The 15,695-nt window shown below is 59.0% G+C and overlaps 1 protein-coding gene across 3 annotated transcripts; it reads left to right on the top strand.

Annotated features, from left to right (window-relative positions):
- Positions 1 to 505: 505 nt before the first annotated feature.
- Positions 506 to 15,031, top strand: NUP50 (nucleoporin 50). 3 transcript variants are annotated; one of them, XM_051962898.1, is made up of 8 exons: positions 506 to 668; positions 8,401 to 8,479; positions 8,569 to 8,652; positions 9,725 to 9,914; positions 10,403 to 11,083; positions 11,277 to 11,358; positions 13,804 to 13,922; positions 14,663 to 15,031. In XM_051962898.1, the coding sequence occupies exons 1-8, from the start codon at positions 637 to 639 to the stop codon at positions 14,863 to 14,865; spliced, it is 1,470 nt and encodes a 489-aa protein (XP_051818858.1). In that variant the 5' UTR covers positions 506 to 636; the 3' UTR covers positions 14,866 to 15,031. The 3 variants fall into 3 exon arrangements, with proteins under 3 accessions (XP_051818858.1, XP_051818857.1, XP_051818856.1); XM_051962896.1 differs by lacking the exon at positions 506 to 668 and adding an exon at positions 7,914 to 8,180; XM_051962897.1 differs by lacking the exons at positions 506 to 668; positions 13,804 to 13,922; positions 14,663 to 15,031 and adding exons at positions 7,901 to 8,180; positions 12,632 to 12,767.
- Positions 15,032 to 15,695: the final 664 nt, after the last annotated feature.

The following is a 15,695-nucleotide window of genomic DNA, read 5'->3' as shown; positions in this document are numbered from 1 at the left end:
CTGGGGGAGGGTGGGAAGGCCTGGCCCAAGGGGGAGGGAGCTGACTTCTCACACGGGTGGAGACTGACAAGGCCCTTAAAGAGCACTCAGCCGTCTAAGGAAAGTTCTGCAGTAGTGGGAGGTGCCCCAAAGCGGGCCGGGACGCCCACTCGGGGCTCGCTGGCCAGCTCGACATGGCAGAGGCTACTCCTCCCGCCCACATCCACGTCGGGCTGGCCAGCCTCTGGCCTCCAGAGCTCCATGGAGGAGATGCCATGGCCCTGCTCAGAGGGAGGCGAAGGGATGGGGCATTCCCGGAGTCGGGGCATCAAGAAAGCTCTGTGCGGCTACTCTGTCCCGCTGGGCCATGGGAAAGAACCGTAGACTCTGTCCCTGTGGAGGCTGGCCCCAGGACTTGGCTGAAGTTGCCAGGGGACTGAGAGCATTGTGAGGGCACCGCCCGGGTCACAGTAGCACCTCCTGAAGTCTTTGAAAGTCCCGTCCTCATGAGCCAACCTGGGACACTGAAGAAGAGCCTGCCTGGAATGGTGAAAGGACCAAGCTGCCTAGCCAATAAAGGCCTCAGAAGCAGGGGGCAGGCCCATTCCATGAAAGCATCCAACCTGCTATGAACAGCGCCCCCCAACAGCAGCAGAAATGAAATTTAACCTGAATCTAAAATATACCAGGTGAGTGACTGCCTTCTTCCACGGTACCTCAGAGGCTCCTGGCCCCTCCCAGGTTCCCCCGACCTGGCTGCCCGAGCCCTTTCCTAAAACTAAAATCCATGTCTTCCTGAAGCTTGGGGGAATCTAAGCCCAAGGTCCAGCGACACATACACCGTCACCCGATTCCTTTCTAGAACGGGACAAAAAGTCAGTGCTGTCTGCATGGGTCCCACTGTGACACAGGTCAAAGGTAACACCATTGCCCTTGGATCCTCTGTAAGCTCCCCCTCCGAGGCCACTGACTGCCAGGCCACACGTACCAATACACATGGAGACGAGCCAATGTTAAAGTGCCAAACGGCCTCTCTTTATGGGTGATCTCGGCAGGGTTAGCAGGGAGCAGGTGCATGTATGTGTCTCATCTCTCTGCGCCCCCGCCTCTCTCTGCATCCCTGCCTCTCTCTACTTCTCTCTGTATCCTTCTTGCCTATGGACTCAAAGTTGCCATTTATATCTACTCTCCTCTGGGATTATTCCGTGCCCAGTCCACTCAGCACTGCGTAGGTGGATCCACAGAAAGGAGACACCTGGAGTCAGAGCTTTTCCTAAGGAAAGATTAACACCTCTGAGACAACCTCCTGCATCAGAGCCCGAGCCCCCTTCTGCCCCTAGGCCCTCCCCACCAGCTGACATACATCCATGGCAATTCTCAGAAGGAAAGTCTCTAACAATCCTCACTCTCAGTCTCAGCCGTTGACCAGGGAGTTCGGTCCAAGGCCTGGCTCTCACGTCTGCCCCTAAGTTGAGGACTGGGGATGGCCTTAGGCTGAGAATCTGGGATCTGCACTAAGCTGAGCCCCCCTGGCTCCCAGTCCTGTGGTCCAGGCCAATGGGCAGAGATGAGGTGAGGAGAGTGGGCATGTGATGGAAAGACTGCCTCAGACACTGAGAAATGCCAATTTAGCGATATATGTATTCATCAACTGCTATGTGTGGGGATTTTAAGAGCCCCCTGGGGCTGGGATCCAGATTCTAACCAAAACTCATTCCTTGCTCTTAAAAATACAGGGCAGGAGGTGGGAGGGAGGCAGGGAGAAAGCTCAGAAACACACCCAGATAACCAGGATTTCCAGGACAGGCAAGTCATGTCTCCAGGCACTCATTAGCTGCACAGCCTAAACACTCTGCCTTGGCTCTTGAGGCCCAAGATGAGAATGCTGGGAGAAACCAAGAAGGGCTTCCTAAGGGAAATGGCATAACAGGGGCAGAGGAGCTGAAAGGAGCCGAGTTCAAGTTAGCAAACCACCACTGCCCATGCCCAAGTCCATTTGGCAGAGATGGAGAAAGGGCAGGTGACCACCCAGTATCAGGTATAGAGAGAAAGTTCGAGAGAGGCAGAGAAGAGGAGCTAATGGGGAACTCTGGGGGGAGGAAGAGGAGGAAGAGGAGGGAAAGAACCAGGAAGATGCTTTAGCAGAGAAGTATGGCCGGCCCAGAAGCAGGAAAGCTTGTTCTGTGGCTGGCAGTATGAAGGCTGGATCACAGAGGGAGAATCTGCTCCCAGTGACCAAAGCAGAGCAAAGGTGAGCTGGTCTGGGCTAACTGGTCTGGGCTGCTCCAGGGTGGGCTGGACTGGGCTGGCAGAAGCTTTGTGGAGATGATACTCAAGGAGGAGAGGGCTGAGAAATCAAAATGAAGACTTGTCTTGGGAGAGAAAGCTGTATGTGAATAAGAGGCCCAAGTGCCAACAAATGGTAAAGGAGTTTCAATGAAATGTCACTGAGTATATTTATTTTCTGTGCATGGATAGTCTGGTAGGATTAGCCTCCCATTCTCGTGGTAAATACTAGACCCTAACCGTTGCTCCAAACAAATGAGCCATTGCGCTCTGTCGGGCTTTATGAAGTGGCACAGGTGAATTTCACCTAGACAACTGGAAAAACAAGGAGTTGTTGCCACATCTGTGTCACTAAGCTGATCCAAGCATGTATTTACTCAGTGCGGGGAACCGGCCCCACCGGGACCCGTCCAGCTCTATTAGGGAGGTAACGTGTATCCTTCGGCTAAATGCGCACTCCCGGCCCAGAACCGGAGAGCCCCAGGGAGAGCCAACAGGGCCAGAGGGCCAAGCATCCTCACCACTCTAAGATTCAAGGAACCAGAGGGTCCCGGAAAAGGTACAGAACCCAGCTGGAAAAATTAGCCAAAGCCAGCCAATGTCTTTCCATTGAATGCTAACTGATCAGGATCCTTCCTAAACGGGTGCCCACAACTGATCTGCTCACCTCCCTCATTCTGGGTGTGATTTCTCTTTTAGTCTGATCTCTATCACATTAGCTCTTTCAATTGCCATCTCCCATTGTTGACACCCGTTGAGCTTGGGGTCCATTAAACACCCAGATCTATTTTTCAGGTGAAGTACTGTCTGACCACACTTCTCTATACATTATACAGTCAAGTTTTAAAAGTCTAGGTATGAAATTTGTCATTTTTTCCCACTAAATTATATCTTAGTAGATTTAGTCCAATGTTTTGTGCTGCTGAGATCTTTTTGGATCCAGATTTGGCTACCAAACATATCAGCTATCTCATCCAGCCCTGTTTCACATGCAAACTCGATCAGCATGCTGCTGCCAATGCCCGTTTCAAACTTCCCTCAATCCCTAGGAGTGTCTACTTGAGACCTCCGCCCACAGGGACAGCAAGCTATAGTCACCCTTCTCCCCAGGGTTCCCCACCATTCCCCATCCTGCCTCGCTGCTTCAGTTTCATCCCAACAGGGCACAGTCTCAATCTTGACTTTACCATTTCTTGGTTATATAATCTTGGGCTGTGTATCCTGACTCTGACCCATCCTGGCCCTTCAGCAGACACAATGATTGTGGGATCCTAGAGGAAAGGGACCGTTTTCTCCTTCCTTTGTAAGCCTCAGGCTTAGTATAATACCTGACCCAAAGGAAACACTAGAGAAAGGCTATAGCATCCCAAATCAGGTTCAGGAATGGATCCCATAAATCCTTCTATGTGGTGCTAGTGTGATGGCAAATGTAACAAGATATAAGACTTTGACTGATCTAATCACTAATGAATAGAACACACCAATAAAGGCTATGAATTCAGGGTGGAGGCTCAGATTGGGGAGTGTGAGGAGACAAGCATGGGACTCCATCCTCATCCCATCATATGGGTGGAGAGTGGCTTTTGGTCTCTAAGTTACCAGTTAAAGAAAACCAGTATTTCCTCTCCTTTTGGCTGAGCAGCTCAGATTGACCAGACATATTCACGACAACAATGGCAAGTGATGTGTAGAAGATGCAGACATATCTAATCAGGAGTTCATATAAAAAAAGAAAGAAAGAAAAAAGATCTTAGGGTTGAGTGTTCCACAAGCTCAATATGGAAGTTCCCCTGCTTCCTGCCCCAATCAGAGCCGTATCTACCTAGAGGATGTGGCTCAGTTTTAGGGGCCACAGCTCAGGGAGGACATCAATAAACCAACCCTTTAAGTCCAAAAGAAGGTGATCCCAGAATGGTCTGACTTCCAATGCTGCTCAGTGTCTCGTGAGGTGGGTTAGGTCCTGGAGTACAAAAAGAAACCTCCTCCAGGCTCCACTGCAAGATTATAAACCCTCTTCAGAGGTACTGTCACCTTTTCTGTCTTCTGGCTTAATTAGATGGAGAAAACGTCCTTGGCGTTGCGTCCTTCCAGTACGTCCTTGGCCCCTGGCCAGAGATCACCTATTTAGAATACCGGGGTGGCCCCAGAGCTGCCCCCATTTCCCCCACTGCGCCTCTGCTGCCTGCCAGGTATTCTTAGCCGTTTCAGGGGCGGCGGCTGCCGGAGCCCCTCCCAGCCCGCCTTTTGGGGACGCTGGCCAACCCCGAGAAAAGCCCGAGGGGCCCGCGCACCCCTGGCCGGGCAGCCGGGAGGCGGGGGCTGGCTCCTCGGCGGAGGCACATCTCCACGGCCAAGACCGCTGGTAACTTCTTAAAAACGACGCTTTCTGAAGCTTTGTCGGTCTTGCCAGCCCATGTCCCGCCCACCCCCACAAGGCTGAACCCAAACTGAGTGAGCAGAAAGCACCCCCGGCCACCTCCTCCGGGCCCCCGCGATCTCCTTGGGGGGAGGAGCGCGGACGAGCCCCGCTCCGGGCCTCTCACCGGCTCCTCCGAGTCCAGCCTCCTCACAGGGACTTTGTCCCCGGTTCTCCACGAGCCTCCTCGGCTGCCGCTCTTTCCCCGGAGCGCCCCCCAGTGGCCACTTCTTGCTGCGCTATTACCTTCCTTGGGCGATTTTGCCCGACGGCCTCGTGGGCAGATTGTGGGGGTTAACTAGTTTTTACCAGTGTGCACTGAAGATAACCGCAAGTCAGTTCTTCCCCGGCAAATGCAGCCCCTTGCAGGCAGGTATTGCCTAGCCCGGGTACCCGTCCCAGAGAAGGAGTGACCGGCTTCCTCTGGGCCGGCCGGCACCCACGAGCTTACCAGGCGGGCCCTGACCTCCTCGGAAGGAAGGCGGCACATGGAGAGGAACCGTGGGCACAGCTGGGAAACGGCCAAAAAGCAAGGAAGTTCCTGCCCACCAAGAGCCAGCGGCGGGAACCGCAGTCCCCAGGCAGGGAGACCAACCTCGAGACCTAACAGCTGTACATGCCCTTACTCAGCTTCTGTTTCCTTCGGTTTTCCCCTCACAAAATAGGGGTTAAAATAGCTTCTTCCCAGGGCTGCTGTAAGCAGAAGATGAGCTACGTGTACCGCTTTGCAGGCCTTAAATTCTGCATGCATGCTGCTGGCGGGATTACTAAGGGGGTCACCGCACAAATCCCTAGTATAGGCAGAGCGGCGTTGGCGTATCCAGCGCAGCGATGTGTCAGGGCCCTTCAGATTTGGAGCTGCCAACAGCCTTCAAGACCCTCAAGCTCCTTCACCTCTGAAACCTGAGAGAAGGCACTGACTTACGCGGAACTGTAACCCAGCGGCTGGGAAGCCTGAATGGAAGCGGTCCAGAGCCCTGTTAGACAAGACAAGGGAGAGATCCTGGGAACGGCCTCAGGAGAAAGAGGTGCTTTGTTACAGAACGTCCTGCACGGCCGCCCTTTCTGGGGCTTTGTTCTCAGCGCACTCTCCTCATGGCTTCAGGCTCCTCTCACTCTTCCTTTCCAAGCCTTGGTTCTTCCTTCACTCGGTGGGACCTAAGCCGCACACATCGGTCTCTTCACTACAGAATACGCGCGCACGTCTCCCACCCACCCCCGTATTTTTCTTCTCCTCTCTCACGTCCCCCTCTGGCCAGGACCATCGCCTCCCTTTCTCCTCTCTCACGTCCCCCTCTGGCCAGGACCATCGCCTCCCTTTCTCCTCTCTCACGTCCCCCTCTGGCCAGGACCATCGCCTCCCTTTCTCCTCTCTCACGTCCCCCTCTGGCCAGGACCATCGCCTCCCTTTCTCCTCTCTCACGTCCCCCTCTGGCCAGGACCATCGCCTCCCTTTCTCCTCTCTCACGTCCCCCTCTGGCCAGGACCATCGCCTCCCTTTCTCCTCTCTCACGTCCCCCTCTGGCCAGGACCATCGCCTCCCTTTCTCCTCTCTCACGTCCCCCTCTGGCCAGGACCATCGCCTCCCTTTCTCCTCTCTCACGTCCCCTTCTGGCCAGGATCATCGCCTCCCTTTCTCCTCTCTCACGTCCCCCTCTGGCCAGGACCATCGCCTCCCTTTCTCCTCTCTCACGTCCCCCTCTGGCCAGGACCATCGCCTCCCTTTCTCCTCTCTCACGTCCCCCTCTGGCCAGGACCATCGCCTCCCTTCCTCTGTATTTGATGCCTCTGTTAAATAGCCCCCAAAGCACATTCAAGAGCTGGCTGCCATGTCCCAGCGCCTGCTGGCCAAGAGTGCATTGATCCCACCTCCCAATTCCCGGATCCCTTCCCACAAGCTGGTTTCTCCCGGGGCCTCGCCACCCTATAACAGTAAAGTGTGTGTGCCCCTATTACATTCATCCTACTCAAGTCAGCCACCACTCTAAGCTATGGAGCCAGTGGCTGGGGGAGGCGGAGAACGGGGGAAGCGGCGGAACAGCTGCCAGAACAACGTGCACGGGCCCATCCAAGGGGAGTCTGCTGCCTCTGTCTCTGAACAGAACAGACCCAGTTCCCCCGGTAAAAGCCACCTCAAAGCCTGCCTCCGGGTCATTTTGGGTTCTGGGGGAGGAGTTCGCCTCCGTTTCCCCACCTGCAAAATGGAGATACCGAGGGCATCTATGTCAAAGGGTCGCTGGGAGGACCCCACGAGGTATTTGTGAACTCTCGTGCAGCGCGACAGAAACGCTGGCTGTCACTTTGGGGTCTGTAAATATTACCTGAAAGCTGCTGGGGGCGGGGACCCTGCTGGGGGAACATGGAGAAGCCTTAGGCCAGGCGCCCACTGGGAAAGGGAAATAAAGCGCTTCCTGCCGCCACGGTGCCTCGGGGCAGCACTAGCCGTGGTGTTCCTCCGCTCGGACGGGCCGGTGCCGTGGGAGGCTGCGAGCGGCCCCGGCCCCGCCGAGGCCGGGGGAGGCCCGGACAGGGGCCAGTCCGAGGGGGACCTATCGGAGCTGCGGGGCAGTGACTGAAGCCCACCACGTGGCGCTTTGTCTGAGCGGCTGATGCAGCTTGGGGAGCCCCTGCTCCAGAGAGGGCCCTTGCTCGGCATTCAAAGCCCCGGCAGCGTGGGGAGGAGCCCCGCTGCTCCTCCCTAAGGACACAGCAACCCCCGCAGTATCTGGCGGGAACGTGCCCTTCTTTTTAAGGCATCAGCGGGGTGTAAAACGGGGGCTGGAGCCACCAGAACGTCCTTAGGCCCTTCTGCGCCTCAGCCAACTGTCTGTGAAATGGGTTGTCTAGGGGAGCACGTTAGAGACAGAGTTCCTTCTGGGTATCTTGGTGGGTCCTAAACACTAGGAGAACTGGGGCCGGCTCGGTCCCCACCTTCGGCCGCTGCTCCGTGATTGGCTAAACGTCCAGGGAATGACAGCTCCCTCTTCCCCCCACATCCGGTCGTCTCAAAGATAGAGGCGGAGAGGTCACGTGAACGTCGGCTGACGTATATGCAGGGTACGTACGCACGGCACGCCCGCCTTCCCGCCCTTCCGCCCAACGGCCCCTCCAGAGCCGGGTTGAGGGAGGAGAGAGGCCTCGTGGCGCGCGAGCGGCCGTTTACGACCGTTGGAGCGCCTGCGCAGCGTCGTGCGGCGGGACGCGGCGCCTGCGCATTGAGCGCAGAAGGCGGCGCTTGCGCGTCAGAAGAGGCGACGCCGCGGCTGCTGGACGCGCATCTTTCCGGGTACGCTCTAGTCTCTCGCGCCCCACCCCCGCGCCGGAGCTCAGTGAATCCCCCCCCCCCTTTCCCCGCGCCGCCCTACCCAGCCCCGTGCCTCGGGGGCTGCGCGCGAGATGCGGACACGCGCGGCCGCCTTCTCGGGCTGAGGCGAGGCGGAGGCGCCCGGGGCGATGCTGCGCAGCCAGGCCCGGGGAGAGACGAGGAGCCGTCTAGCAGGTGAGGCCGGCCCGGCGGGGTCCCAGGCTCGCGGCGTGGCTGGGGGAGGGGGGAGGGCCGGACCAGGGCCGAGGCTCGGTGGGGGCGGCGGGAGCGTCACCGAGGCGAGAGCCGGTCGGGGGAGGCTTTGAGGCCGGGAAGGCCGCAGCGTCCCGGGGGTGGGGAGCTCTGGCCCAGGACCCTGAGGCCGCGCCTCACGCGGCCTCCCTGCTCCGTCCAGGTACAAAACCATGGCCAAGAGGATCGCGGAGAAGGAGCTGACAGACCGGAACTGGGACCAGGAGGATGACGCGGAGGAGGTGCGAGGGGGCCGGGGGCGGGAAGGGCAGCGCGTCCCCTCCCCTGTTGTCCCTTCTCTGTCCCCCTCATTCCTCCTTCACCCCCGCAGGTGGGCACGTTCTCGGTGGCGAGCGAGGAAGTCTTGAAGAACAGAGCCATCAAGAAGGCGAAGCGCAGGGCCGCGGTCCCCGAAGTGAGTCTGGGCCCCCGGGAGCGCGGGGAGGAGAGGGTAGGGTCCCCTTCCGACCGCTTCCCTCGGCAGCCCCGTGAAAGAATGGGGAGCAAACCCGATACCATGTCGGGGCCTCCGCGGCCCTTTCCGGGGAGTTGGACGGGCTCTTCCTTTGTGTGGCTTGGCTGATCTCGCCCTACCTCCAGGGACCGCTTTGTGCTCCTCCTCATTGCCCCACCTTTACTCTCGCGGGGCTTTGAGAAGATGCTGAGTGTGGGTCCTGTGACTCCTCGAGCGCCTCTGGGGTTCCCGGCTTGGCTTCCCCTCAGGCCTCTGGTTTGGGGGTGGAGTGAGCCGGCCTGTGCCGAGACTGTCCTTGTGGTTTCCCTGGAAACCAGAAACTGGCTCCACGGCAAGCCTTCCCTGTCTTAGGCTGTTCTGAGTTAACGTGGGAGACTAAGCTGCAGCAAAGTTATTTTGATATTAAGTAGTCAAAAGAGTAGAGACGGCCCAGCAGAGAGGAGCCGCGCGGTCCCTCTTGGGTCCCAGATCAGAGACCAGCTAGCAGGAAGCTCCCAGGGGCTCTGAGCTCTCGACAACACGGGGCTGCCACTGGGGACGGTTTTCCTGGGGAAGAGCCCTGCCGGGGCCAGGGGTGCCCCACAGGGGACCACGTAAGGGCCGTGCGGTCGAGGTTCAGCCAACGATCAGAGGCCCCGTGGGACGCCAGAAAGCAGTCGGGCTCGGGGCCCCGGGTTGGGGTTTTGCCAGGCGAGCAAAATGTGGCAAGTGAGTGCCGGGATGGTGACTCGCTGTTGCTGAGCCCTGGGGGACGACTCTCAGGCAGAGCGATGTCTGAGGCCTTCGGGGCCATTATCTGGGGCTGTCAGGAGTAGTGAGGCTTGGAGTCCTGGGGGACGTTGGCACTCAGCCCTCCCTGCTTCCCTGGTGCTCCGTGCAGTTCTCTGCCTCAGGGATCCCTGGGGAACGCAGGCGCAGCAAGAGGGGCTGCGTGGAGATGGTGGGGGACCGTCCTTGGCATGGAGACGCACGCCTGCCTCCCTTTTAATCACCCTTCTGGTCTGCCTTTCAGTGTGAAAGCGGAGGAGCTTTTAAAGGGTTCAAAGGCTTGGTCTTACCTCCGGGAGGAGGAGGAGGGCTCTCTGGCTTCGGCAACGGCACCAGCATCAAGACTCTGGAAGGCCTGTCCAATGGCAGCAGCATGGCTTCTATGCCCACGCTGGCCCTCGCCAAGGCCGCAGTAGAAAAGAAGGTGGCCTTTGGTGAGTCTCCCAAACGCCTCCCACTGGAGCCTAGCTCTGCCCAGCCCCGCCCCCTTGTGGCCAACCTGACCACTCCCTAATCATTTCCGAGGTCGTGGGGAGATATAGTTGGGGCTTCGTTAGCACGTCATAGGTTCTGTCGATAGATTTGGAGGTCCTTCATATGGGAGGAGAGCCAGGTCTGCGCCCCCTTGGGAGTCACTTCTGTACTGTCCACTGGGAGGGACAAGTGTAGCGAGGCCCGCGTGGGGAGCTAGCAACGAGACGGACCTTGTGGGCGAGGGGCAGGGGCCAACCGAGGAGGTGTTTCCGACAGAGATGGCGCCAGAATAGAGTCCTTTCTGCACATGGGTCCTCCACCAAGGCCAGCTGCCCCTGCCCTCCCTCGGGAAACATTGTCAGTAGTGCCCGTGTTCTTGGTTTCGGGGGCCGGGGGAGGTTGCGGGCGTGGGGACCCCTTGCTCCAAAGACCCCTTCCTTCCGAACAGGCCGTGGCACAATCAACGGCCCGACGGCTTCCTTGGGGGCAGACAAGAAGGCCACTGACCTCAAAACCAACGGGGACAGCCAGCAGCCTTCCTCGTCCTCCAGCCACAGCGCCCAGGGCAAGGCCTGTAGCGCCAGTGCCTACCACCGACAGCTCGCCGCCTTAAACTGCTCCGTGCGCGACTGGATCGTCAAGCACGTGGACACCAACCCCCTCTGCGACCTGACGCCCATCTTCAAAGACTACGAGAGATACCTCACGAGCATCGAGCAGATGCCCGGCAACAGCAGCGACGGCAGCTCAGAGAGAGAAGCCGGCCGGCAGCCGTTCGGGACTGTGCCTGGGCCCCCTGTCCTGGGGCCGTCCCAGAAAGCCCAAGACTCCCCCTTTCTGTTTCACCCAGACAAAGCCGAGGGGGCAGCGGAGAAGCGGACCGAAGCGTCGGTGGAGAAGAAACTGGCCCCGGCCCTGGCGGCGGCATCTGCCGCCTCCTTTCACTTTGGCCGGAAGGTCGACAGCTCAGCCCTGGGCCCCCTGGGCTCTGGCCCAATGGCAAACTTCTCCTTCTCTCCGGGAAATGCAGGCATTTTTGGCAAAGACGTGACTCAGGCGAGCCCTGTCTCCTCCTTCTCCCCCAAAATGCCAGAGGGCCACACAGATGCAACTGCTGGCGACAGCAAAGGTAGTATCTCGAGGGGAGTCTCGTCACTATGTGTGTGTGTGTGGGGGGGGGGGTCCCGGGCACGGGGCAGGACCAGGGAGCCGCGGCGAGTCTTAGCCAAATCCTGGGGTTCGGTTAAGAGACCCAGTGGGTGGAGGGGCGAGTCGGGGAAGGGAAGAGGCTCTGCCTTACCTGTGGCTGGGCTCTGTCTAAGGTGCTGAAGAGGAAGAGAGTGAAGAGCCCCCCAAAGTGATCGTGACAGAAGTCAAAGAGGAGGATGCTTTTTACTCCAAGAAGTAAGTCCAGCCTCTGGAAGGCGTCCGAGGCTGCCATGCTTGAAAGAACCGGGTGGGTTTTTTTCCTTTTGGAAAATGAAAGTGTCCTTGTGTTCAGTTCAGCAAATGGTGAATCCTTCTGGTGTCCCTGGCTCCCACCCTGGAGCTGAGAGGGCTGCCCCCCACCGCGGTCGTCTCCAGAAGCGTGGGGGGGAGGGAACAGTGGGACACTGACCCCAAGGGGCTGTGTGACCAGGGGAGGAGGGGAACTTGAAGCTCCCAGGAGTAGGGCATGGCTGCAAGGGAGCTCGGGGAAGAGGGTCCTGAGCCTGGGTCAGCAAGGTCTCATGGCGGCCCTCATTCTAAGGGCTGGAGCGGCTCCACCACCCCTTCGTTGATCTAGAGTGGCTAGTGTAGCTCTGCATCCAGAGCCGAGGCTCGAGTACAAAGGTGGGCTCCCCGTCCTGTCCAGCCTCCCATTTCTCGCGTCTGCACTGACAGATGGCTAGTCCCTTTCCCCTGGCAGGGCCCTTGAGCCAGAACAGGAGGCACCTCCAGGTATTCGCTCCCTTGTTTCAGGCCCAGGAATGTGGCCTCTGAGCTCTGGTGGGAAGTGGCCAAATGGAGGCTAGGACCTTCACAGACAAAGAACTGGGTCCCCTTCCAAGTTGATGTACACGAGGGCTAAGGAAAGAAAAGCAGAACCTGCTAGAACCCACGAGTCCCTGGGTCATCTTTTCAGCTGCCCAGCAGCAGTGCCGCCTTCCCCAAGGCTCCCCAGAATGCCCCTGGCCACAGGTGGTCTCCGGCAGTCTTTGCTCTGTCTTCTGCCGCCGCGCCCCTCAGCCTGTCTGAGCTCCCCTTCCTCCTCCCCGCCCTCCTGGGTTCCTCGGGAGCATCCCCAGCCCAAGTAGTTCAATGCACGCAGCGTCAAGCTTGGCCTGTCCCAAAAGGGGGTTGAGACTTTTGTCCCCAAGGCCTCCTGCCCCTCCTGGCTCGGGGCGTCTCCGCCGTGCCTCGTTCCCTCGCCGTCCCGACCCCACACGTCTGGGTCTTGCCCGAGCTTATGCTTCATGCTTCGCAGCGTCGCCCTCTCCTGCCCCTTCTGTCCTCCACTCTTACGTGCGCGCCCTTTATCTGGCCTCTTGCCCGCCGTCTCTACCCGTTCCAGTCTGGCGTCCACGCAGCCGCCAAGGCGCGAGAGTGGGGGAAGTCCCCGTCCCCATGGGCACCGACCTTCAGGATAGGCTTGGGGTGTTTTTCCAGAAATCCTCGTTCCTTTCTTTCTGTCCAGGTGGTCTCTAGCCTCCTCTCCTGTTTCTTGTCTCCACTGAGCTTCTCTCAAACGGGCTCTCCTGTGAATTCCTCCTTGATCTCTGTCCCGTCCGGCCACGGCCTCCTCCCACCACAGAGGTCGGCTTTCCCGGCTGAGGGCGCGTGACCCGCAGCTGAGCGCCCTGGGCCTCCTTCCCGGCCTCTGCTGAAGTTCCTCTCCCGGGACGTCCAGCCGTCTCTGCTGCTGCTCTCGCCGGTTTCAGCTCTTCTCTGAGGCGGTTTTCTCCCTCCCCATTTGGGTCTAAGCTCACAGCGGCGGGCCTGGGCGGCGCACTCGATTGGCCACAAGCCGGACCTCTGTAGACCCCCCGAGAGCCACAGCCCGGAAACCCGTCTGGCATCTGGGTGGCCCCGTCTTGTCGGGCTCCTTGCCCAGTCTGTCCCGTTCTCGAGACTCACACCTTTGCTGCCTCCCCTCGTGCACGTCCCCAGTTCATTGATGTGGCTTCTCTTGGTGGTGATGGTACCTACACACATCTCCAGTCGCACGAGCATGAAGATGGCCCTTGAGGGGAAGGGCTGCACTGCCAACCTGTCACCCTGGCCCGTTCTGAGCCAGACCCGACGCCTCGGGGTCCCCGGCCTCGCTCTGGAAGGGGCCTACAAGGCTGGCCGAGGGGAGGCCGCGGCCGTGAGGAAAACCTCGGTCAGTGCGCCCGCCTCCGGTGACGTGGAGGCGGCTGGGGCTCGCGCCCGGGGCTGGGCCCTCGGTGTCCTGAGCCTCGGCGCCAGTACCAAGGACAGAAGTGGAGACAGGGAAACCGCAGGAAGCCTCTTGGCGGCCCCTCGAGGTCCGTTGTCCCGAGCCACCAGAAGCAGTTTGGGGACAGCGAGGTCTAGGGGCTCCCGAGGTGGCTTAGTGACACCACTCCCTGTAGGACCCGAGTGTCAGGGGCCCAGAGCCCACCGTGGCCACCCAGGAGTGGTCCTGCAGGGTCAGCGGGAGGCAGCAGTGAAGAAGCCATCGGGCAAGAGGCCCAGGGTGAGGATGGGGCCGGGGCCGCCTAGCAGGCTCTGAAAGAAGAAGGTGGCCAGGCAGGGTCGGCCTCGGTCTTTGTGCTCCCAGGGACCTCCCTCCACTTGGACCACTGGGCTCTCCCAGATCATGCTTTTTATTGACTTTCTCCCCAGGTGCAAACTCTTTTACAAAAAAGATAATGAGTTCAAAGAGAAGGGTGTGGGCACACTGCACTTGAAACCTGCCGCCAATCAGAAGACCCAACTTCTGGTTCGAGCTGACACCAATTTAGGTGAGTGACCCACGATGAAGGGCTGGCTCTCTCTGAAGAGGGGGATGGCCCCTGAGCCTCAGCTGCATGGCCCTTAGTGGAATGGCAAAGGCCTTTGTTAAACCCAGGCTTTCAGAGGGGGGAATTGATACAGGCCTTGAAGCCGCCGCCATCCTGCTTCTTAGAAGTGCGCCTGCGCTGTGGGGCTCCTGCCCCGGATGAGTCGGGGCCCTTTCGGTCCAGAAGCCTCTGACCTTCGCCCTAGGAGGCCTAGGCTTAGGAGGTAGTCAGAACCTGGCCAGTGGGTAAGATTTCCTTCTGGGCCTCTGCACTAGCCTGCTGTGCCGGGTGGGCGGTCTCCTAGGAGGGCACAGACCGCAACTTACTGGCTGAAAGCCGAGTTTGGATCTTGGGTCTCTCGGACCAACCAGCAAGTAACTGAGCAAAACGTCTCTGACCTGGGCATGCCAGGTCCCTTGGGTGTGTAGTGTTGGCCCGCCATTAGGGCTTGGGGAGAGGTGAGCATCTCGCACCCAGGGCTTCCACTGCAGGACATAGAGGGGGTGCTGGCATGGACCAAGGCCAGGGCTCTAAGGAGGTTGTGGGGAGGGGGTGCATAAGAGCCCTCCCCCTCTGAGGGCTGGGCCGCACCTTAGGGGAGAGGTGAAAGCCCAACTCAGCAGGCCGGGGTGGGGGGCGTTTGTGGATCCACCCTTCTGGCCAGGAGGGCATCTCATGGCCCCTTCTCCATTGACATGCAGGTAACATACTCCTGAATGTCCTGGTTCCGCCCAACATGCCCTGCTCCCGAACTGGCAAGAACAACGTTCTCATTGTCTGTGTCCCCAACCCTCCCATCAACGAGAAGAGCGCCACTGTCCCCGTGACGATGCTCATCCGGGTCAAGACCACCGAGGACGCCGACGAACTGCACAAAATCTTGCAGGAGAAGAAGGAAGTGTGAAGGCGCTAGCGGGTGCAGAGACTCGTTTGCCAAGTTGCTGCTTTTTTCCCTTAAACTTATTCCTTTTATTCTTAACTTTCTACTTTGACATTCTAAGAACGTACAGGTATTCTGAAAGGTATTGTCGGGGGAAAATTACTATGGCCAATAAAAAGCTTTAACTGAACGCAGGGCAGCATCAGCACAGTGTGTCACCCTCGCCTTCCTTCCTGGGAAGGGCAGCCTGGCGCGTGGACCCCAGGGGAGACACTGGTAACTGCTCCTCTGGATCCCAAGTCTGACGGCTGATGTTGGACCGGCGCCCTCACTCAGCAGGGGCAACTTGGCAGTTTGGGAAGATCGACGGGGCGAAGAAGCCTCTGGGACCCAGTAGCAGGGTTTTGTTGAGCTTAGGGTTAGTGCGCCGAGACTCCTGTGCCTTAAAATTGGAGGTCCTACTTTGTCAGGACCTCCCGCAGCCTCCAGGCAAGGTGCAGAAGCTCCCCTGGCCGATGGGTGGGTTGGCTCGGGTGTGGGCAATGGCTGCGGTCTTGGTTCTGCGGCATCCACCCTCAACGTCTGTACCCTCGGCGATCACCTAGGGCACCCTGGGGAAAAGACCCCATCTGTGGGAATTGCCTTTGCCCCATTGAGGGGAGAGCCGAGGCTTTTGGCCAGTGCTAATGTGTGAGAAGACAAGGGGCCTGTTGGTGAGGCTCGTGGCCATGGTCAGCAGACGGTCAGCCTTGTGGACCCCTCTGACCCCAGAGCTGTGTGACCCTGGGGCAGGTTCCTTACCTAAGGAAAACTTGAAACTTGGTGGCCTGCGCTGCCCATTTGGTATCTGCCCA

Source organism: Antechinus flavipes, chromosome 5 (genome assembly GCF_016432865.1).
Source record: "Antechinus flavipes isolate AdamAnt ecotype Samford, QLD, Australia chromosome 5, AdamAnt_v2, whole genome shotgun sequence".
Taxonomy (NCBI): Eukaryota; Metazoa; Chordata; class Mammalia; order Dasyuromorphia; family Dasyuridae; genus Antechinus; species Antechinus flavipes.
The sequence above is the reverse complement of the archived record's forward strand: the minus strand, read 5'-3'. Positions and strand labels throughout refer to the sequence as shown.